Here is a 22,159-nt window from a genome sequence, read left to right as displayed (position 1 = left end):
CCGTGCTGTTTGTTTACGCGATTGTTACTTCCGCTTAGATTTATTTTAAAATACTTTACTTTCAGAAGTCTGTAGAAGTTGGCGGACGGGCCTGGCGGCAGCGGCACACAGCGCCGGGGGCGGCAGGCCGGGCCGGCTGTCGGGGCGCGGCTGTACCGGGAGGCAGGACCGCCAGACGCCCATCGAGCGCACGTCCCTGCCGCCACCGCACCGCCGTTCGGGCGGGTACGAGCCCAAAGGGCCCACGGGCCGGGACGCAGGAGCGCGGCGCGGCGCCGTGGGGAAATCACGCAGCCCCTGCGGCGGAGGCCACGCCCCACCTCCCCGGGACCACGCCCCCTCGGCGTGCGCCCGCCAATGGCGGCGCGCCTTTCTCTTCCCGCCCTTTCCCCCGGCGTTCGTAAACAGAGCCTGCGCGGGGCTTGGGGGCGGGGAACAGGGAATTCGTGGAGCAGCGGCGATTGGCTCTACCGCCCCATGGCCCGTCCTGATTGGACAGCCCGCAGGCCGTCGGGTAGGATTGGCTGATTTAAGGAGGGGGCGAGGCAGTTGCCGCTCGGTGATGGAGGCTGTGTCGTGCGACCAGCACGGTGAGGGGAGGCGGAGGGGCGGGGGGGGCGTGTGGGGCGTCCCGGGCCCCGGTCTGACCGGCTCCCCTTTTGTCCGCACTGCAGGGTCCCTCTGCCTCCTGAAGACCGGTGTTCGCGATGGCCCCAATCAGGGGAAGAGCTTCTACGTGTGCGGAGCGCAGGGCCCGGCGGCCTGCGGCTTCGTCCTCCCGGCGCCGTAAGGGTGGGGGGCGGGCGGGGGGGACACACGCCACTATTTTGAGGGAAATTCAGTGCTACGTCGGAAGTTGTAAGCTGTTATTGTCTTAGTCACGCACTCTTTGAGAATACTCTTTCAAGTATTTTTGTCCTGAGTAATTGTTTTTGCCGTTGCTGTTCCCTGGGCAGCTTGTCTTGTCTCTATTCTTAATCTTTTATTTCCCTTTCATCTTTTCAGTATTCCTGCTTCTCACTGCTTGATTCACGAGGGGTGCATGGTGGAGCTGCAAACCCTGGTTCAGCAGCAGGACAGAGATGAATACCAGTAAGTTCCTCAAAATGGAAACAAAAGCTTGCTGTACGGGTTTGAACATTTGGAATTGTTTGATGGCAGCTGGCTTGCAGTTTTCTTCTAGAATTGAAAAGGCTCACCCTGCCTTGAGGCATTTACTTAGCATGTTTCAAAATGTTTGCTATTTTTATTAGTAACTACATTCGATAATATAAACCAAAGTGATCTGGTAATGTTTGGTTTTAACAGAGTTAAACATGGCTCTGTGGTTAGGTTTATCTAAGACCCATGATGGTTGCATTGAATTCACCAGTTTTAATTCTGATAAAGTTCCTGTAGCAGTTCTGGTGGCTGCCAGTTTAAAAAAAAGATCACATCCTAAGTATTTCTATTTCTGAAGTGCTTTAAAGATGAGGTGGCCTATGCAGTGTAAATGCAAGAATAGATGTTTCCTTACACCTTGAAATCATAGGACACTTCTGAGGCTCTGAACATAGACAGTCTTTTTGCCTGAGGAGTTACTTATATTTTTGCTAAAATTAAAAACCATACAACCCAAAATCCTAGGACTCCTCATCCAGAGAACAATGCTTTTGTAGAAAGCTTTGTTGCCGGTGTTCATGGCCTTTTGCTATGCAGAAGTCTGAACGTAAAATGCAGATTGAGAGAACTTGTCTGTGATGTTTTTGGTGCAAAGTACTTTTTAAAGAACGCTTGGAGTTCCTTTACTGGCTCCTGCAGTTCAAATCTTGTTTTATTCTTTGGTAGATTGTTTTACCGATGCCTTAAAAGTAAGCTGAATGGGAAGAAATGGTGTGGGAGTGTCCCGTGGCAGGTATGGATGTTTTATTTGTATTACAGTATAAGTTTAGTCCAGCATAATTCTTCATTCTGTGTACTATGATCACCTCTGAGACTACATAGTGGACGAGTTTGTATTTTCTAGCTGAAAAGTGTATCAGTCTGCTGTCCTCCAGATGAGACTTCTCTTGCTCTTAAATTCTTTGAAGTAATCACTATTCTCCAGTCTTAAAAGAAACTTGGGCTTGATCTTTAACTGTTTTGTTTTCTTGAGGATGATGCTATTGGGACTTTATCCCCCCCAAAAATGGGAATGGCAAAGAAAGCAGAAAAGTGGTTTTTTGTTTGTCTGGTTGGTTTTGCGTTTGGCTTGGTTTCCTTGTAAAATTATTATATTGATCCTGGTAAAATTATTATATTGATCCTGGTAAAATTATTATATTGATCCTGGTAAAATTATTATATTGATCCTGGTAAAATTATTATATTGATCCTGGTAAAATTATTATATTGATCCTGGTAAAATTATTATATTGATCCTGGTAAAATTATTATATTGATCCTGGTAAAATTATTATATTGATCCTGGTAAAATTATTATATTGATCCTGGTAAAATTATTATATTGATCCTGGTAAAATTATTATATTGATCCTGGTAAAATTATTATATTGATCCTGGTAAAATTATAGGAAAGATGATGTCCATAGAGAACAAAGTCTTGCTTGAGATGATCAGGTTGTATGTATAATTAGCAGGCTTTACTAATTTGCATGTTAGCATTTACACATTTGCATATATTGCAGGATCCCAAAGCTACCAAAGTGTCAAAAGCCATAGAATCCCAGCCCAACACAGCACCTCTCCTCACTCCCAGCAGCCAAAGGAATCCGTTCAAAGTGATAGACAAGAATTGTGAATCATCATCCTGGAAACAAATCAAGCAGGGAAATGGAGAGGAAAGTAAAGCAAAAGGAGTAAAAGCAGAGAAAGAGAGCATGCTGGTGTCACATAAAGAAAAGAAATCAACCTCTCATTCCTCCATAGAGAAGGAACCTCTAGAAGGGCTGAAAACTAAAAAGAAGCAGTCAACAGGAAAGAGGAGTGATCCAGAACTTAAGGAGGGCATAGTGTCTGAATCTAAATTCAGCCTTTCTGAGACTTGGAAAGGGAAAAACACCTTTTGGGAGGAAGAGAAATATGTTAGTGGTGATAAGGAATCCAAGAAGTCTTCTGAGTGCGTGGAGAAAGAGCTGGATGGGAGATCAAAGCTCTTTCCACTAAGTCTTGGAAAGCAAAGTACAAGTACCAAGCCTCCAGAAGAGGAGCAGCTCAGAGAGAAAAGCTTAAAAAGCTGTGGGGACAAAGGAACCAGAGAGAAAGAATACACTGGTGAGAAGAATGGAGGACTGAAACGGATGTCTAAAGAAGATGCCATTTCCCCAGCAGTACCACAGTCGAAGGGAGGAGCAGAGGCAGTGCTGCCCAAGACACAAATCAGGCCGGGGCTGGAACAGCCTGCTGGTGAAGTCTCTGGCAGTGACAGTGATGAAGTAGGATTTGTTTATTCCTCATCGGGTAAAAGTAAACCTGAGAAATCAGTTGAGGGTTTGCAGTCAAGAGAGATTCCTTCAGGAAGGAGTGTGCAGGGGACGTCTTTGCCAGGAGCTGCAGCATTGCATCATGTGGAAGGACCCCAGAACCCGAAAGCTCTTCACAACCATCTCATGGTCCAGCTGAAGCAGAAGAAGGTCATTTATTGCACCTGTAATTCCTTTTCTTTTTTTAGTTTTGTGTTCAGGGAGACTTCGCTTATTCGTGACAGGCATCAGAATATGGTATCCTCTCACAACAGAAACTCAAATTATTTGGATAGTTTAGGAAGATGGGGCAAGGGAAGGGAGTTCAGCCTAGGCACAGGCTAGTTTTAAGGCACATGTGAGATTATCACCCCTAAGGTAATACACTTTTTTGCATTTGGTGGTGCTCAGTTTTCACTTGCCTGAGGTGATGTCTCTCTTTTACCCAGAAAGTAATTTGTGTAAGATGGAATGCTGCACAGCCATCTTAACCTTTTTAAATAACATGGCTGTTTCTGGTGGTCTCTCTTAGCCTTGTGGAGTAAGAGTGATCTAGCCATGAAGGTTCATATTAAGATGCAATAAACTACCTGTCTAGGTTTTTTTTTTTTAATAATTGCTAATAACTGTTACATAGTTTTTATTATAAAAACCTCTCTTTGCCTAGAGCTCAGAACAGAACCTTGAAATAAACAGAACTGTCGTTCCTGCTAGTATAGAAAGAAATGTGCAACTAAAAGTAGATTGAACGTTGAGTGCTTTGAGAGGCAAGAATGTCCAAGTCACTGGACTACCTGTTCATCCTGTTCCATAAAAAGGGGGAGCCATCTCCTCTAAAGTACACTAATGGCTAGTTAATTTGCTGCTAGAAGACTATTTAATCACACTAAATGGCACTTAAATGCTTTTGGAGATTGTAGAACAATATCAAAATACAAATTACTGTACCATAAGTTTAGTGGTTTTAAACTTCTGACCTGTTTGTTGGCAGAGAGCTTGGTAAGCACACTCAGGTTTTGGATTCTTTCCTGTTTTGCAGAGTACATTGGCTACAGTGAACATTCAGCTGCTGCCAGACAAAGGGGAACGGTTATTAAAGCAAGTGCAAGATTTGGAAGCTGCACTCGGTGCTCTTAACATTTCGACAGCAGATACTGCTGAAAAAGGTAGGGCTAAATTTTTTTGCCTCAGAACTTTGCAAAACATTTTGTCTTCCTATAGTTCTTTTGAGGAAATATAGAATTAACTTCTATATGGCATGTGGTCTGTATAAAGTCTGTCTGTTGAGATTCACTGAAGATGAGAAGTGGCAGTTGCAAAGTGTGCGTCTGGGAGGATGAATGGAACAACTCAAATATTTCCTCTGAAGCCTGGTGGCTTCCCAAGAGAGTTTCCTCCCATGGTTAGGACCCACGGCTAGTTCTGTTTCCAGCTTTGGCTACCTGAGGCAGGTGTGTCTCTGAGAAGTTGGCAGTGAAGTGTTACTTCCTCTTGTTGCAGTAGGGAACCATGCTGCTTATGCATGTCTTGACTGCTGTGTCTGGTTGTTTCCGTTACCAGATACAAGATAAGCTGCTTCTAGCGTGCCGTTCTTGTAAAGCGATTTCATAATTCTATTAAGTAGTATTAATCATCTATGGAAGAGAGGTGTTTTGTTGAATTACCTGTACGATCACCTCAACAGGAGAGTTACTTTATGGTTATACTATCAGTTGTGTTGATGAAAATATCCAGACTGATGGCTCTGGATCTGAAGATCTCTAGCAAGGAAGCAGTAACTCACGGGCCACCATACCATCAGTGGCCCACGACATTATAAAACTGTATCTGGTTTTAAGCAAGGCAGACCTTTTCAGGAGGGAGAAAAGCTCGTGAGTTTCTGGATGTTTTGATAGTTTTTGTGACCAAAACATTGACAAGAAACATGTCTTTAAAAGGAATAAATCCTTTGGGAACAGTGCGCAAAATTGACCTTGTGTTGGCACTAGTCTGATCACAGTTGCAAAGTTCACTGTGTTGGTATAAACCACACGTTGAGGTTTGAGCTGAACTGCATTGCCCGTCACATAGGAGTGGGCTAAGAGCATGCACGTGAGTAGCTGCAGTGGCTTAGGTGATACGGGAACCTGCTACACGGCTGATAAATCCGTGTGACCGTTTTAATGTTTTGCAAGCAGACTGTTGGGCAAAACAAAGGCCCTTCTCTGGGCTGTAACACAAAGCTGAGGTGCATTGTGCAACGTTTTCAACCTGTGATCCCTTTCGTAAGGGGAGGACAGCACAAGCAGCGGCTGCCGTGAGGAATCTCGGCCGAACCCATTGGACAGGCCGGGTGGTACAAAGTTGACACCACCACTGCCGCTCCAGGATCCTACAACAAGGACCTCCTCGGGCTCACACGGTCACCCCTCTGCTGCTGCTACTTTGGGTTCCAGTGAATATTACGGCCACAGTTTTGGAAGTAAGTACAGAAAGACTTTTTTTTTTTTATTAAAGAGAACAGTGGTGAGGACTATTTAGTACTCTCACATATATCCATAAATTGCGAGAAATAATCCCGCAATTTATACATATATGTGAGAGTACTAAAACTGTTTTGTTCCTGTGAGCTGTATACTGCCACCCAGGCATCTGCAGCCACTGAGATGTCTCTGAGATGAAAGATCTGCTTGGGAAAGTTAGCTTTGTAAACACATCTCATGCATAATACTGTATCTTTCAAGTGAACTCTGGCGTACAGAATCTGTATGGAGGAAGAATGACAGAAGACCGAATCAGGGCTGTACGCAGTGCTACAAGTGAGGCTATTAACCATCTTCACAAATCTCTAGAATCCTGTCCAACAGAGCAGACAGCAGCTGAAGATCCCTCTGGATTGAAGGTGAGTTGGCAAGGATGGAGGATGTTGTGCTGATGAGTGAAGTGTAACATCTGGGTGATTCCCTAGAGCATCCTGTCCTTTCACACTTTGAAGTAATTTGCAGTTTTCATCCTGCTGGAAGGAGATGCTCTAGTTACTTTCCATCCATAAGAGTTGCTTCAGATTGCCAGTACTGATGTTCTACCCTCTTGCTGTGGTGTCTTCAGAAAATTCAGTACTTGAAGTAGTAGTGTATCAGACAAAGCAACCAACCCACACCATTTATTTGTATGTGACTGACAGAAGAGAGACAAGTCTCTAATGAGGAACAGTCTGAGAACCTTCTTATTGTTCTTTTCTCCCTGTGAGCTGTAAGAAGTCATCTTTAAAAGAAATGTTGCAGATGAGTTCATTGAGTTCATGCAGCCCAACGGACTCCAGAGTAGTCCATTCTGATCTGCCAAAAAGCAGCTCTTTATCAGGTGGTGTGTAGTTGAGGTTATGTGCAAGGTATTGGAAGGCACATGCCTCTACAAGATAGTGTGTTGACGTGTATACGTTGTGTCACTTGTCAGGTCCTCTTGGGACCTTTCAGTGCTGGGAAAGTTCATTTCATGTCTTATGATGATTGTATGTAGTCCCTCTTCCTGTCTTTTATGAGTCTGTAGGGGTCTTAGACTTGATGAGAAAAGGGGAAGTGTTCTCGGTTCCTCTGCTTGACAATGATGCCTGTTGTGAGCAAGGTAGGCATGGGTGGATTTTCCACTTGGACAAGCTGCCCTTACGTGCTCTTGGAGCACTGTGAGGCATTAGGCTGGTTTTTGCAGAAAGCATTAGCAACACTGGTCTATGGTTCTGCTGACCTCCTGTCTGCAGGAGTTGCTTATTTTGGGTATCCCTGTCCCTGTCCATGTGGGAAAAGAACGGGTAGGCAAACTCCTTTCAGTTAAATGGTTGTGGAACAGTTCAACTGGACAGTTTGGTACAGGAAGCAGAAGTCTGAACTTTGCAATATGTTTCCTTCACATTCTTTGTCTTGCCCTCTCAGGTTCCACTGCTGCTGCACCAAAAGCAGGCCCTCGCATGGCTACTCTGGAGAGAGAGTCAGAAGCCATGTGGAGGAATTCTGGGTAAGCAACATAACAGGAAACTGAATTTTGTGGGCAAATTTATGGCGGCTACATGTGGCACATAACTTACTCAGAGGCCAATAACTAGTTGTTTTGTCAGCATGTTGAAGGGACTTGTTTTTCTGTGCCCTTTGACCAATTACAGCCATTAACCCATTACTAAATCATACTCTGAAATGGTCATAGGTGTATTTTTATCTCCTGGGTTCCCCAGGACAATTTCTGTTGCAGTATTTACCTTGGTGTAGATCTGAGCAAGGGGCTCACTTCTGCACATCATCACAACTTCTGTGTGTCTTTTTCCAGCGGATGACATGGGCTTGGGGAAGACTCTAACAATGATTGCTCTCATTCTGGTCCAGAGGCAGCTGAAGACAGAGAAAAGAAAGGAGAAGTTAGAAATATGGCTATCCAAAAATGGTACAGAATTGTTTCCACCATACAGTACATATATTGTGATGCAGTGCCATTTGGAATTCCTGAAGCATTATAGGTTGATGGCTTGTAGAACAACAGACTCTATCTGCGCTCACTTCCCTTCTGTAGGGAAATTCCATCAAGCTTAATGTTTACTGCACTCCCTTGTAAGGTCTTTTTCTTCATCAGTGTGATTTGTTCTTCCACTGGATATGTAGGACTTCCCAACTCACTACTCCATATTGTTTCAGGGTTTATTTTTTTTATTGATTAGTTTCCTGAGGCAGTTAAAACCAGCATATGCTCTTTTGAAAAAAAGTTTCATATTTTTTCAATGTATGCAAACATATGCATAATTGTCATAGCATTAGGACTTAAATTAGTCATTACTCACCTCCCTGTGACTGATTTTTCTTTCTTCTCCCCCCATGAGATTACTTTGATCTTGTCCATAGAGATAAGGGATGTCAGAGGTTTTTAGAGTGTTGTTTCTGTTACTGTCTTGTTACAGTACTGTTCTGTACTGTCTGTTAACCAACTTGTTACTGTCTCCATCCTCACGGAACTAGTTGGGCTACTTTTCCTGCCTTGCCAGCTTTACTGGCTGTGTTTAGTTTTCCTGTGTGGTTCAGAATGGTAATACATCAGTCTTATAGAACAGGAAAAAAAGAATTTATTTGGTACTGTATTCTCAGGAGAGATCAGGGTTAGTTCCTGTATTCTAACCTTTCTGTTTAGGAAGTGCACAGACATATAGCATAACTCTGAGCAGACAGGAATTGATGCATTCATGTTTAATTAGAGTTTTTTTTCTACTCAGAAGTAAGAATGCAATGTAGAGATGTCCACAAACTGCTCACAGAAAAAGTGGACCAATCTTCTTAATTGTTGTGAATTTACAAAACTTCTGTCTTTGTTGTAGTCTAATGTGAAGACATTGAAACCTGTCTGCAATATTTCCCTGCAGATTCCACTGTTATCCCTTCCTGCGGCACTTTAATCGTTTGTCCTGCATCCTTGATCCACCACTGGAAGAAAGAGATTGACAGACATGTGGGCTGTGGCAAACTGAGGGTCTATTTATACCATGGGCCAAACAGAGATAGACATGCAAAGGTGTAAGTGCTAAACCATAAATATGACCAAGAAAAGTAAAATACTATTTAGCAAGAGATTGTGTATATCAGAGTTGAAGTTCAGGGGCTGTAGAATGATGGAATAACCTACGTATGGAAATGTGGAGGATCCAGAAGGTCAGGCTGATGTCTGCTGTCAGGGTGTATATAGCAAAACCTCTATCCTTTATGGCCTGTACCCAGGCTGAGCAGTTCTGGCGCAGGCTATTGCTGTTCCTGATTACAAAAAAAGGTGCATGTTCTCTAAAACATCTCTTGCTTGCAGAAATTGTCAGTGGCAGTTACTTCCATGCTTGTGCTTTGTGGTTGTATGTCGGCATTTTGGTTTTTTGGTTGTGTGGTTTTTTTTTTGTTTTTTTGTTTTTTTTATCAGCTGTATATACAGTTTTTCTACACCACTTTAGGCCATGCTGAGCAGTATTTCCAGGTGCCAGATTCTTAGTAGGGTTCATCTCATGTGGAGTGCATTCTGTACCACGTTTTTCTGTTGTCTTGAGCTTACTGTGTCTGCTTCCAGTATCCATAAAATGGGGACAACGCATCCTTCCTGTTTGACTGCTGTGAAGTTCTGTTTTCTGTAAAACTCTGCATTTCAGCTCTTATATAAGTGTTGTTCTTTTGTCTGTCTTGCAAAATGAATTTCTCATTGGTTCTTGCTCCTGATTACTACTTTCCCTTTATGCAGGCTCTCTGAATATGATGTTGTTGTCACAACCTACAGCCTTCTTTCCAAGGAGGTTCCCACAAGCAAAGAGGAGGGGGAAGTCCCTGCTGAGGACCACGATGTGGGGGTGAGAAGCCATACTGTTGTTAGAGGATTGCCTTCACTTTTTGTTCTGAGGTGTTGCAAGCCATTATTGTTTCAAGTAGCACCTTATGAGTGCTACAGAGAACAGCAGGTTGAATGTTGTTTTTTTGTTTGTTTGGTTTTTTTTTTTCCCATTAAGTCCCCTGTTGAGTTTACACAATGAAGATAAAGTGATAAGAGAAAGTGTTGTGAAGTACAGAAAGACAATGGGGAAAAATAATCACAATAAATCTGTTCTAGTAATATAGAATATGCTTCATTGAATACTTCTGAAATGTCTTTAAAAGTAATTTTAAGAGCACAATGATGAATCTCATAGTCCTCCCTTTGAGGTGAGATTGTGAAGGAACACTAGAATCTCCTGTTTGGTGTTTTGCTGCTTGAAGCACTAGCATCACTTTAAACTACCAGAAACGTGTCATGCTCAGGCTCTGGGTCAGTCTGAACTGAGACTGGGTCAAGTTATATGCTGCACTCTTGAAGAAAGAGCGGTGTATTTTCTAGGCTATGAAAATAATGAAGTGATTGCTGAGTGCTAACTGAACTTGGCTACACAGTATAGAGCAAATCCCTTGCTTGTGGATATGGTTGTCTCCTACCTCTGTGTACAGATCTAGATGTAGCTCTTGAAGTTTCAGGAAATTCAAAGGCCTGTTTGCTTTAAGGTGGCACCTATAATTATTCTGATTTCTCTACAGTTTTTTATGTGGCACTTGGTCCTAGCCTAGCAAAAGTTTACAGATATGAAATGCCTCTTGGGAAGAAAGAGGTGTTAAAATGTTAAAAGCAAGAAAACCAGCAAAAGATTATAAATTGTCATTACAGACAAACATGTTATATTCCTCAGCTTATAAACTTTCATACGAGCTTTGAAGAGATGATTTTTTTGAGAGCATCTTAAGTGACTGTAAGAGCTCAGATTACTGCCGACTAACATTAGGAAAAGGCTTCCTACTGGAAAAATACATTTGCTTGTGGCTCTTCAGAGAGTCTGGCAAGGTTATTGCTCTGGGTTATAAATAGTCTACTTTTTCTTTCAGAGTCAGTCATCTCCCTGTTCCCCTCTGCTCAGGGTAGCTTGGGCTCGAGTTATATTGGATGAAGCTCACAATATTAAAAACCCAAAGGTTCAAACCTCTATAGCTGTGTGCAAACTGAGAGCCAGTGCCAGATGGGCTGTCACCGGGACGCCAATACAGAACAACCTACTGGACATGTACTCTCTCCTGAGGTGAGCTGGCTGCACGTGAACACAGGGGCAGGGCTCCACTTCCAGTAGTTCCTTGCTAATGAAGTGCTGAAGTTGTTTCCAAGTTTGAGAGGTTTCTAAGATATGTGGGGTAGTGAGACTAGTTATATAACACTTCAGGCGCTGGATCGCGAAGGCTGTGGCTGAGGCTTTGTGCAAGGCTGACCACGTGTCTACTGTTGTGTGTGTTGCACTATTCTGCTTCCGTAGAGGACAATAGAGACCTCCTAGGTCTCCTAGATGAACATCCGCAAAATCGATTTTAATGAACAGATGTTTTGTGCAAGAATCCTGGTTCCTACCAGGGCAGCATGGGGGGACCTTGTTCAAGAATGTTGTGCTACAAGGGCATTGAAGGAAAGGGTGAAAACTTCAGCTTCACTAAACAAATGATCAGCAGGTTAAACTCTGTGCTACTCATTGTTGAGGCAGGAAAGATTATGAAGGGTGTTGGAGAACCAGAGAAAACTTGCATTTGAAATTGATTTTGGATAATTGAAATTAATTTCAAGAGGTATGGGATTTTGAAGTAACAAATGGATACACTTTTTAGCAAGTACCTTTGCATGTTGATGCCCTTCATTTGCTGGTGATGCTTGAGACATAATGAGCTAAGAGGAAGTGATGGGTACAGAATCAGAAACGTGCTTTCAGGTTGTTGGTAATAGTAATACCTTAAAGCAAGGTCGTTATCGACATCATTACGCTGGAAGTGTTTTACTGCTCCTAGCAGTTACGGCATTTGGAAATGGTTTGTTTTGGATATCAAGGCATTTGGTCCTGGTCACTCAGGAGTAACTGAAGAACTCTTCTTCCCCTGGTATGAAGTCTCCTTCCTGTCGTAGGTTTCTACGTTGCTCTCCTTTTGATGAATACAAAGTGTGGAAGTATCAGGTAGATAACAACACAACGAAGGGAGGAGAGAGGCTAAGCCTCTTAACCAGGAGCCTCTTATTACGAAGAACTAAGGACCAGGTGGATTCAACGGGCAAGCCCTTGGTAAGAACTTCACCCTCCACAACTAGACAGTCATTCCATTGTTTTCCTTGCAGCAGCCAGTTATTTACATACATACATTTGTTAATGGGTGGCTTTTCCTGTCTACTGCAGTCTTTTGAGCAAGAGGGGCAAATGCCTGTGGGATGCTTTGATTGCTTATCCAGAAAGCAGAAATTTACAGGTTAATTAAACCTTTTAGTTATAAATCACATGCAGACAAGTGTATGTCAAGTAATTGCAAGTAGATGTTCACTTAGTGGAAAGTTAGCCTAGATTTCTGAGAATCAAAGTTTCTGCATGTCAAATGGATCTGGTGCATACTGGAGCATTGGCTTTCTGGATTACTCTTTGCAAATAGTCTGTTAAACTGAGTATTAGGTCATTGTTGCATCTGCAAGCCTTTAAAAGGTGTAGTTTTGGTATAGTCTGATGCTGAATGAGGAACTAAGAAGCTACTTTTACAGTGCAATAAATTAATCCCTCCATGGCAGTTATGCAGCAGTCTATACTTAATTGCTCATGCCTTTTGTTATCAGATGATTTTGGAATAAAGATTTTTATCTTGAGTGTTAACCAGACTACTTGAAGTTCTACAAGTATCTATGTTGTGTCATAGTTGCATTAATACAAATAAATGAAAATAACACTATTTTCTGGCACTTAAATACTGTGTTACATCTTGGAATGCTGGTATTTGTGATGCTCTATAAGATTTCTGCACTATATATGTCTGATCCTATCTTCAGGTATCTCTGCCCCAGCGTAGCACGCAGTTGCATCAGTTAAAACTTTCAGCAGAGGAGCAGTCAGTGTACAACGTGATCTTTGCAAGATCCAGGTATGAATATGGGTAGATAGGGTATTTTGCAGTTTTGTTTATTACTGATATGAAAAATCAGAAAGATAAATCCACTTGGAATGAGAAGAGCTTTTGGACAAATTCCTTTTAATCTTTTCCCTGACTGCCTGTCAAGCATGCTTGAAAATACATTGTGTGTTCTAGTAATAGCTGAAAGTGATTAATTTCTTTTCTCCCATATGCTCATGCCTTGTTTGAGCTTTGTATTCTAGCCTTACACTTAATCTCATTGATTTCAAGACCTCAAAGACTTGGAATTGCAACAGTAGTTCTTAAATGATGATGTGCCAGCACGTGTGAAGGAGAGAATTTATCTTCTTTGCCCTGTGATATTTATACAATTGGAAATTATGCTGGTCTCTCCAGATGGCTGTAGTGCAAGCCAGTGTCACTTTGTGTTCTCCTAAGGTCTCTTTCAGCAGTGTGGCTGTAAAGAGTCTTCCTTCCTTTTAAACATACATCTAAAAATATCCTTATGAAGAATGTTATCCATTGGGCCCTGGCTCCTATTATTCTCAACATATTCCAGTAAGCAGACTTGCTTCCTCTTGTGTTTTCCAAAATGGATCTTGGTTTTGATATATCCAAGTTAAACCAATCTAAGGTGTTGTGTGAGCATTTTGTGACTAAATGATTAGTGAAACCTTCCTTACCTTAATGTGTCATCAGCTTGCTCCTTAAGCTCATGTCCCTCTTGACTTTTTTCCTGCCGTAAATCCCACAGTCTTTGTCTCGTTTTTCCAGGTCAACACTACAGTCCTACCTAAAGAGACAAGAGCAGAAAAATGAAGGCAGAGAGTATACTGGTGGTAACCCATTTGAGAAAGGTTTGAGCGCACCCTCTCCTAAGAACATTTGCAGAAGTGACTCTTAAGTGCATAACTGAGGGGAAACAGACCTGGCCACGTGGGGTCAGGACTTTAGAAATTCTTTGGAAAATGCTCCCTTGATGGTACAAAGAATCCAACCATAGTATTCCAAAAGTCTGTTCTCACTGTGTGATCTTAACCTCCCTGGGTCTAAAATTCCCTTCTGAAATGAAGGTTTAACTGCTCAGAGAAGACATGTCAGTATTAGTATAAGGTACTCTGATTTGTGTTGTCTTTTTTTTTTTTTTTAAGTGGGGTTTGATGGGTTCCTATGTTAAATGCTTGCCTGTTGGTTCTTGTCTCTGATGAAACTACTGCTGGAGGTGGCTGGTCAGTGCTTGAAAAGGCCTCCAAGAGCTCTTGATGTTTTGTCTTCTTTCCTTGGCAGCTGCACAAGAGTTTGGGGTCAGTCAAAAGGAATTTCTGGCAGGCTCCCAAAGTGCCTCCCAGGTCTCAAGTACTGTCCATGTCTTGTCCATGCTGTTGAGGCTTCGTCAGTGCTGCTGCCATCTCTCCTTACTGAAAGTGGTAATTGCATTGTATTGTAGTGGCGTGGGTGTTTTTGTGGGGATTTTTAAGTGTTTGTGTAAGTTAACAGACTTTGTAACACCCTTGCGTCTCTTAGCTAGGGGTGTATGAAAAGAGCCCTTTCTGGGACTGTGTGTTTCACAGCCCGAGAGGTTTTAGATGGGCAAACTTCTGCTGAAGAGTTCCCCAGCATGACTTATGTGGGCAGTTGTGTTCCTGTAAATACCTTTATTCAGAATTTAAAAAAAAAAAAAAAAAAAAAAAAAAAAAAGCAAAGAAGCATTTATCTTAACCTAGCCTTGAAAAGTGCACAAGTCCACAAGAGTAGCCTGTATCAAAGGCTTGTGTGTTAGGAGAGCTCTGTAAGTGCCTGCACTGAAGTTGCCTTGCATGAAGTAGATGAATCTTTCAGAAGTTCTTTGCTTTGTCATATAAAACAGCTGTAGAATAACTCCAGATGCTAAGGGAACAGGCAGGGGTTTATCTTCTGACATCTTTAATACTGCAATTGTTAAATGCTATGGAAGGGGGAATCTGAGGAAACTGGACCACAGAAAATGGCAGAACTCACATGCTTTCCCTACACTGCCCCTTCCTGGGGCAGAATAAGGGACCAAAGGGACTGTTGGTCTGACCCCATAGTGTTTCTTAACTGTTCTGTCTTCATATTGCATAGCTTTCTTCAAACTCACTGTCCTTGGCAGGCATCATGCAGACTGTGGATCAGTACTGAATTTGATCTCAGGCTTGAGTGTGATCCCTTATTATATTGCTTTCTTTCCCACAGGCTCTGGATCAAGTTAACTTGAACAGTGAAGGCCTTTCCCTCTCCATTGAGGAACAACTTGGTGCTTTGACCCTGTCTGAGCTCCAGACTCCGGATTCCAATTCAACAGTCTACCTCAATGGCACAGCTTTTAAAACAGATATCTTTGAAATCACCAGGGAGAGCACCAAGGTACTCTGGTTGTGGCTTTTCCTTCCTTGAGAAGCTCAGATTTCAGCACTTTGTCTTTTAAATTGTTAATGAATTGTCACACCATGGTAATTTCAGATCAGACAATTGGCAATTTAGATTAAATCAGGCAGGTAGACTGATAGTCTGCTGAACCCCTTCTGGGAAGGCTCCTATGTATCAGGTGTTGATGGCTGCTTCTAATGAAGCTGTGAGAATCTGACTGTTCTGAAAAACTGTCAGTGAAAATCATGACCACTGGATTCACAGAAGTTTAGAAAAGGGTGCGTGCAAGAGCATGGTGTTTGTGAAGAGCCAGAAAAAAATGGGATGGAGGCAAGAGGAGGGGTGGCAATAACTTGGCTTCTTACAGGAAGGTTGTAATCTATACAACATGCTTGTATAATTTGATTTCCTAACTCTATTTTCCATGTTCTTACTAATGACTGTTAACATATCTTGAAAATCTGAGCACTGAAGAAAGTCCAGTTAAAAAGTTACTTTGATCACTTCCTATTTTAATGAAGAATAGCTAAGCATGAGCCTGGTTATGACAGTAAGCAGAGTAACTTTTTTTTTTTTCTCTCCCCCTGCAGATAGCTCACCTCTTGACTGAGCTGAAAACTATTCAGAGTCACTCAGAGTGTCAGAAAAGGTTAGTAAGCATGCCCTTTTCTTTAGTCATAGTGATTGAAAGAAGGATGTCTCAACAGCAGCAGAAATAGTTTAAAAGAATTGAATAGAAAACTCCTGGTATGGTAAAATGGTGGCAGTACTGCAGTAGTTGAAAGCAGATTTTGAGAAAAAAAGAGATCTAAGACAAAAGAGGGTAGTTTAAGATGTAGGTAAGTGTAAACATAAGGGAAATGTAAGGAATCTCAGGCCTTAAGGCCCAGGAGGACTCTTCTCCAAAAACAGAATTAGGAATAATTTGGTTGTGCTGAGAAATATTTGCCCTCAGTTCTGCCACCACTCTACCACCCAAAAAAAGTGGGGGAATAAAGTAGTGGTTAAAACTGAACCTGTTTGAGATGGAATGCATTGATCGAAGGACTTAAGTGTTGCCGAAGTCCTAAAGTCCTCACTGTGCAAGTCGCCTGGCTTTGCTCTGCACCTGGCTGCAGTGTTACAGGCTTTTCTGCTTGTTTTTGTTAAACAATGTAGAATGCACTTCCAGGTGTGTGGCTGCAAAGTAGTTACACCTGTGTTGTTATGTTGGGGGTGGGTTGGAAGGGGAAGTGCTGTTCTTGGGCAAATCCAGAATTGCACCATATGTAGAAAGCTTTTTTCCAAACCCTTCCAAAAAGCATTCCCACCATAAGAATGGAAACACCAACATTACTTTTATTCCCTACCAAAAAGCTAGCACACAAATTATTGCCTCCTAAACTGTTTAATCCAAAACATGTGGGGAGCAAAGGGGCCAGGGGAATCCAAGTCTGGTGTTGCTATTGATTCATTTTGCAGAACTGATTGGTAGGTGGCAATGTAAAATCCCAAAATGGAGGTGAAAGTTATAGAGTTAATTTGTCAGAACTTTATTGGGTATTAGCCTTCCACAGCAGGTTCCACCACTACACCTACAGGTGAATCTGTTTCTGAACTGGGAAGGGACTTGCCTCTGGTTTGCATTGGGGAAGGGTGCCTGAATCATTGTGTCCTCTAAGGTGAGACAGAGCAATAACCAAACTATTACAGTACCCACAGAACTTGTTCTAAACTCCCATCTCTCTCTCTCCAGTGTTGTTGTCTCTCAGTGGACGAGTATGTTGAAAATTGTGGCTGTGCACCTCCAGCGACTAGGGATGAAGTACGCAACAGTGGATGGCTCTGTCAACCCTAAACAGAGAATGGATGTGGTAGAAGAGTTCAATAACAATCCCAAAGGGCCTCAGGTATGCAGGCAGGGTAGGGCAACAGTTACTAGCGCTGCTGTGAGTAGCTGTGATAGCTGACTTCATGATTGCATTTACTGGCACCATTTTCATTTGGACCTCTAGATGCCAAGATCAGCAGGGAAGGGGGTAGCTGTAAAAACAAATGTACATCTGATAATGGGCAAGAGCAGCTGCTAAAAAGCTCCTTTTGATGTTAGCCTTCTGCAGTGAGATCATCTGACTCCAAAGCTAGTTCAAAGGTTGTTCAAATCTTTGGTGCGTTCAAAGGTGGTTTTGCCACAGAGTAATGAGGAAGATGTGGGGCCAGTTAGCTCTGCTCAGAGCAGGTTGGTTGTTTCCAGCTCATGCTTCTGCGTTGGAAGATGTTTCTGTAGGCTGCCTGCTTGCCAAGGAGCCTGTATGACTTTATTGTTGTTTTCCAACACATCAGATAGTTTTGACTAGACCAATCTTTTTGAGAAGAGAATAGGTGAACCTGTGAAGGAGGCAAAAATTAACAAGAACATATCTCACCCTGGTATAAAGACAGGTAGATTGGGACTGGGGCAAGAGAAGTCATGGTTTTGCACACATCCAAAATAAGGTGACCTCATGTGACTTCTTTCACTTTTGAGTTGTTGGGGTTTATGGGGAGGGAGGGGTGTGTATTTTAAATACTGATGAACTAGAGTGTGTTGCTGCTCTTGGAAACTAGCTTCTAGTCTGAAATTTTGGCCAAGGGAAGGAAGCTTGCCAGGTGACTAAAGATGTCTGAATCCAAATTAATTGTTCGCAGTGATTACACTTTCATCTGGACACTGATGTTCCTGTGATTCAGGCAGGACAGGCTGTTTCCTCTGAGGATGGATCTGTGATTGGAAGAGGAGAATGTGGTGCATTAGCTTGTTTGCTGGCTTTCTTGAACAAGCTGCTATCTACAAAATAGATGTTTCTCCTTCTAGCTTTGAACTTAAACAAAGGAAGATTTCCGTCAGCTATATGGATAGCTGACGCCTTAAACAAGATCAGTTTAAAGGTACCACACCCTGAAATTGAGTGATAAATACATATATAGCAGGTGTCTCTGTCCTTAATTGAGTTATTTTCCTGCTGTATGAGAAATCTTCTTTAAATTGACCATCTGCTATATCCCTCTTCCTCCCCAGCTACTCATATTTTTCTAAATACTGGGTTATGTGGGGAAAAAAGTGAAAGGAGTAGCAGGCCGTTTTAGTCAAGTTGCCTGTGTGTAAGTAATCATTACTGTTAATTCAGAGTTGGTGCTGACTGGTCCCACTGTTGGCAACAGGCTGTCATCGGAGAGGCTGGTCATTTGTGTGGGACATGGAGATAGTCTGAACTACTTAGTCCTTTCTCTAGGCTGTAAAAGTGTACCAGGGTAGTATATATATGGAGTGGTAGGCTGGCTTCTCTATATAACTTCCATGTCCAGGCTTCACCAAGTAACGTTTTGCAAGCTTCCAAATACATAATAAATATACATATGTAATATAAATATGATAAACAGATCCTTTTGTTCAAATTAATAGGTGGAGTATACGAAGCATTATTTTTTTCTGGAAACAGGCTCCTTAATTTAACTCTCTTTGGACCTTTGAAGGTGATGTTGGTTTCATTGCTGGCTGGAGGCATTGGCTTGAACTTGACTGGAGGAAACCACCTCTTTCTCCTTGACATGCACTGGTAAAGAGAAAAACAAGTTCCATCTCAGAGGATATATGTTGGCATGCTGCTGGCTTTCTCCCCATGTGATGTCTGATACAACTGGATTAGGAGGGAAATGTTTAGCTGAGAGTTAAGGGCTAGTGATTAATCGTGGAAAACTGTTTTTACTACAGTGCTCACTGCCACGAAACACAGTTCTGTAGAGGTAAAAAAAATAGAGGAGGACAGCAATCCAAAGAAACAAGTGTGCAGTCTGTATCACAGAAGGATACTGGGGACTTGACAGTCCCTGGCTTCATTTCTTACAGTAATAAAAATGGTACAGTAATGCCTATAGGTAGTTTGTCTTGAAACAAATTGGTTGTGTTTGAGTATAGTCAGTAATCGGGCATAGTTAGTGTACCTTGGGGCTTTACAGGGCTATGAAATTAGTGTGTATGAGCTCCTAACATTTACGTTGTCTCTCATCAAAGTCAGAATCGTAATTTTTTTTAAACTAAATGTTGCTCATGGGAACTTGCAAAGCAAACCAATGTGCTTCAGCACCAAGCCAGCTGCTGAGTAGCATCATTAAGGAGATGTTTCTACAATATGGAAGTTAGGCCAACAAGTATTCCCTGTAACCGTGTGTCAGATGGAACCATTTCTTATGTAGATATTCTTGAGTGAAGGCCCCTTTCAGTGGAGTTTGCCTTCTTGCTTTGCTCTCCTCTTTCCTCACCAGCTGCTCAGCATTCTCTGAGTACTGATTATTGTCCAGAAATATGGGGCTACACGGAGCAGTGGTCTCCTTCATCCAGCTGACTTTGTATGGAGTTGTAGCGTACTTCTACCAAGGGCAAAGGGAAATACAGTCAAGGTGAATATTGCCCATCCAGCTAGTAAACCTAAGGTAACCTGGGAGCAGTTTTAGTTCTACAGAGGAAAAAACCAGGATCTTGTGGAGGCAGGCAAATGAGGCAAGCACAGAGGCTTTGATATTTCAGTTTTTCCTGAAAATAAGCCTTTAAGTGCCTTTTTTTTTTTTTTTTTTTTTTTTTAACCTTGCAGGAATCCTGCTCTCGAGGACCAGGCATGTGACCGCATTTACCGAGTGGGACAGCGGAAGGATGTTGTGATACACAGGTCAGGATTTTCTTTAGCAGTAAATGAGGCTGTTGCTCCTCCTGTACTGTCTGGCTTTAGCTGGTGAGACAAGGCCTTGGTTTGAGGTTTGTCTTTTTCCTTAAAGCTAGGTACAAGGTCTTGACGGTGGGACTGGGGTTTGGGCACCAAGATAGAGACCACGTGAAAATGTTTCTGAGTGGCACTTGCCTGGATATTGCTGTCCTGATAGTCAGCAGTGGTTTATTGGTTTTCAACCTGTAGTTTAGTGGGAACGTCCTGTTCATTCCTGAGAACAATTCAGGCACCAAACCATTTATCTTTTCTTATTGGGTGGAGATTTTTCACCATGCTCCCTAAGCCTGGAGCTTTGTAATATCACTAACATAAACATAGAAAGCACTTCTTATAAGTGACAAATTTGGCTTTTAGAAGAAGCATCTGTAATTGTAAGTACTAAAAGGCTAGCTTAGTTATTGTAAATGCACAGCAAATGCAAAGGAACTGGCACCTAAAGTACTGTTTTGTGTACAATGCTTTTAGGTGTCATTAGTTATCAATTATTATAGTATTTTGTCACAGAATTACTAGTGCTTCAGATGAGCAAAGTTGAAGCCTAAAGTGCGTCAGACTTTTATTTGAAATTATGTAATACCTGGTTATGAGAACGGCTGTTTTCTGTGCACAGGTGTATTTCGTTCATCACATAATAGGCTGTTAATTTTTAAGTGAGACAAGTCTTTGGAAGGTTACTGGGGAAGAATTTATACATAATGCTGACACTTTTTCCTAGCAGTTGAGATGATGTGGCTTTGCTTTTTAGGTTTGTCTGTGAAGGAACGGTAGAAGAAAAGATCGTACAACTCCAGAGGAAGAAGAAAGTTCTCGCCCAACAGGTGCTGTCAGGCAAAGGGGAGGCCTTCACTAAGCTCACTCTGGCTGACCTCAAAATACTCTTTGGCATTTAATTATCCTTTACAATAAACAACAGAAAGTGTTTTTTGTTTTTATACCTACAACTAACTGCAGACTTCAACAAAGGACAGTTCTTCTAAGGGAGTTGTTTATTTTGAACAAATAAGTAAATTTTTGTAACTGTTCTAAGAAGAGAAGTTACCAACTTCAGGAATTTGTTTTAATATTGAAATTAGGTCATGTATCCAAAGATTAATAAATTAAGCTATTGTTTTAAAACACTTTTGAGTAAATATTAAAAACAAACATTTGCTTGTTTCTTGGTTTCCTATGTATGCTTTTTGGTTAGAAAACTTTATTCTTCAGGACAGGAGATGCACAGGCGTAAGTGAAACAAGAACAAGAGACACAAGTGTGAGGTAGGAAAAAAAAATTTTGAGCATGATGCTGAAAGATGACTATATAGACTTTAGAATGCATAAGTAACAAAATTAAGGGAGGACTCGGAGGAATACTTCATTTTCGTTTTCGTTCCTGAAAAGGACTTTTTTTGTATCTAAGTGAAGAAGCATTTATCTACCCTGCTCAAAATATTTATTCAAGCAGGGAAGTAGATTTCTGTTATGCTCTTGTGAAACAGAACCTGATTTCCTGATTGTTGTGTTTTTTTCCTTCTGAGTATTAAATAGTGTAAGGTTTCCTTGGTGCAAACCTCTTAATGTATAGACTATTCTTCCATAGAAGATACTCCCATTTTTTTTAATAGTAGATGAGTTGCAAGTCCTTGTTTAATGGTTTGCATTCTCTCTCCTATCAGAAGTGGTGTGTGCAGGTGAGTGAAGTTTCTAGGCATTTTTTTTTTTTTTTTACCGGTAGAGCATCTTTCCTCCTTCCATCTCCCTCTGCTGTGTCTCTGGCCATATCTACCTCATATTCTGATCTTCTATCGATGACACTATTTCTCTTGGATTTGGTACAGTTCCCTATAAGGTCCATGCCAGTCGAGGGCCTTTGAAGAATTTATTTCTAATGCTAAGTGGTAGAGCATGACAAGAAAAGAGTGCTGATAAGAAACTAGATGTTGGTTCCTATATGGTCATTGCCCATGGAATAAGATAGGAGATCTGTCCTTCACCCAAAAGGCTACCAAATGCTATTTGCTGATCAGTGGCTCCTGTTACTACACCAGCATATGATACAGCTGCATTAGTCAAGGCAGGCAAGAGAAATGACATGATGCGCAAGTGAAACACTGGGATTATTCCAATTTCTTACAAAGATACAGGGGCTAGGGGGCACAAAAGTAGTAATTTGTGGGGGTTTTGTG

At 41.9% G+C, this 22,159-nt stretch overlaps 1 protein-coding gene across 1 annotated transcript; it reads left to right on the top strand.

The window, feature by feature from the left end:
* Positions 1–529: 529 nt before the first annotated feature.
* TTF2 (transcription termination factor 2) lies at positions 530–20,914 on the top strand. Its single transcript, XM_042788217.1, has 23 exons — positions 530–590; positions 675–786; positions 1,006–1,092; positions 1,828–1,894; positions 2,667–3,611; positions 4,480–4,606; positions 5,710–5,901; positions 6,164–6,321; positions 7,349–7,430; positions 7,737–7,850; positions 8,815–8,965; positions 9,669–9,774; positions 10,832–11,022; positions 11,886–12,039; positions 12,786–12,877; positions 13,643–13,725; positions 14,156–14,295; positions 15,083–15,253; positions 15,847–15,905; positions 16,992–17,145; positions 18,749–18,831; positions 19,864–19,938; positions 20,741–20,914. Exons 1-23 carry the CDS (start codon positions 563–565, stop codon positions 20,883–20,885), a joined length of 3,516 nt encoding a protein of 1,171 aa, XP_042644151.1. The 5' UTR covers positions 530–562; the 3' UTR covers positions 20,886–20,914.
* The last annotated feature ends 1,245 nt before the right edge of the window (positions 20,915–22,159 follow it).

Source organism: Tyto alba, unplaced genomic scaffold (assembly GCF_018691265.1).
Source record: "Tyto alba isolate M040663 unplaced genomic scaffold, T.alba_DEE_v4.0 Super-Scaffold_14, whole genome shotgun sequence".
NCBI lineage: Eukaryota > Metazoa > Chordata > Aves > Strigiformes > Tytonidae > Tyto > Tyto alba.
The sequence above is the reverse complement of the archived record's forward strand: the minus strand, read 5'-3'. Positions and strand labels throughout refer to the sequence as shown.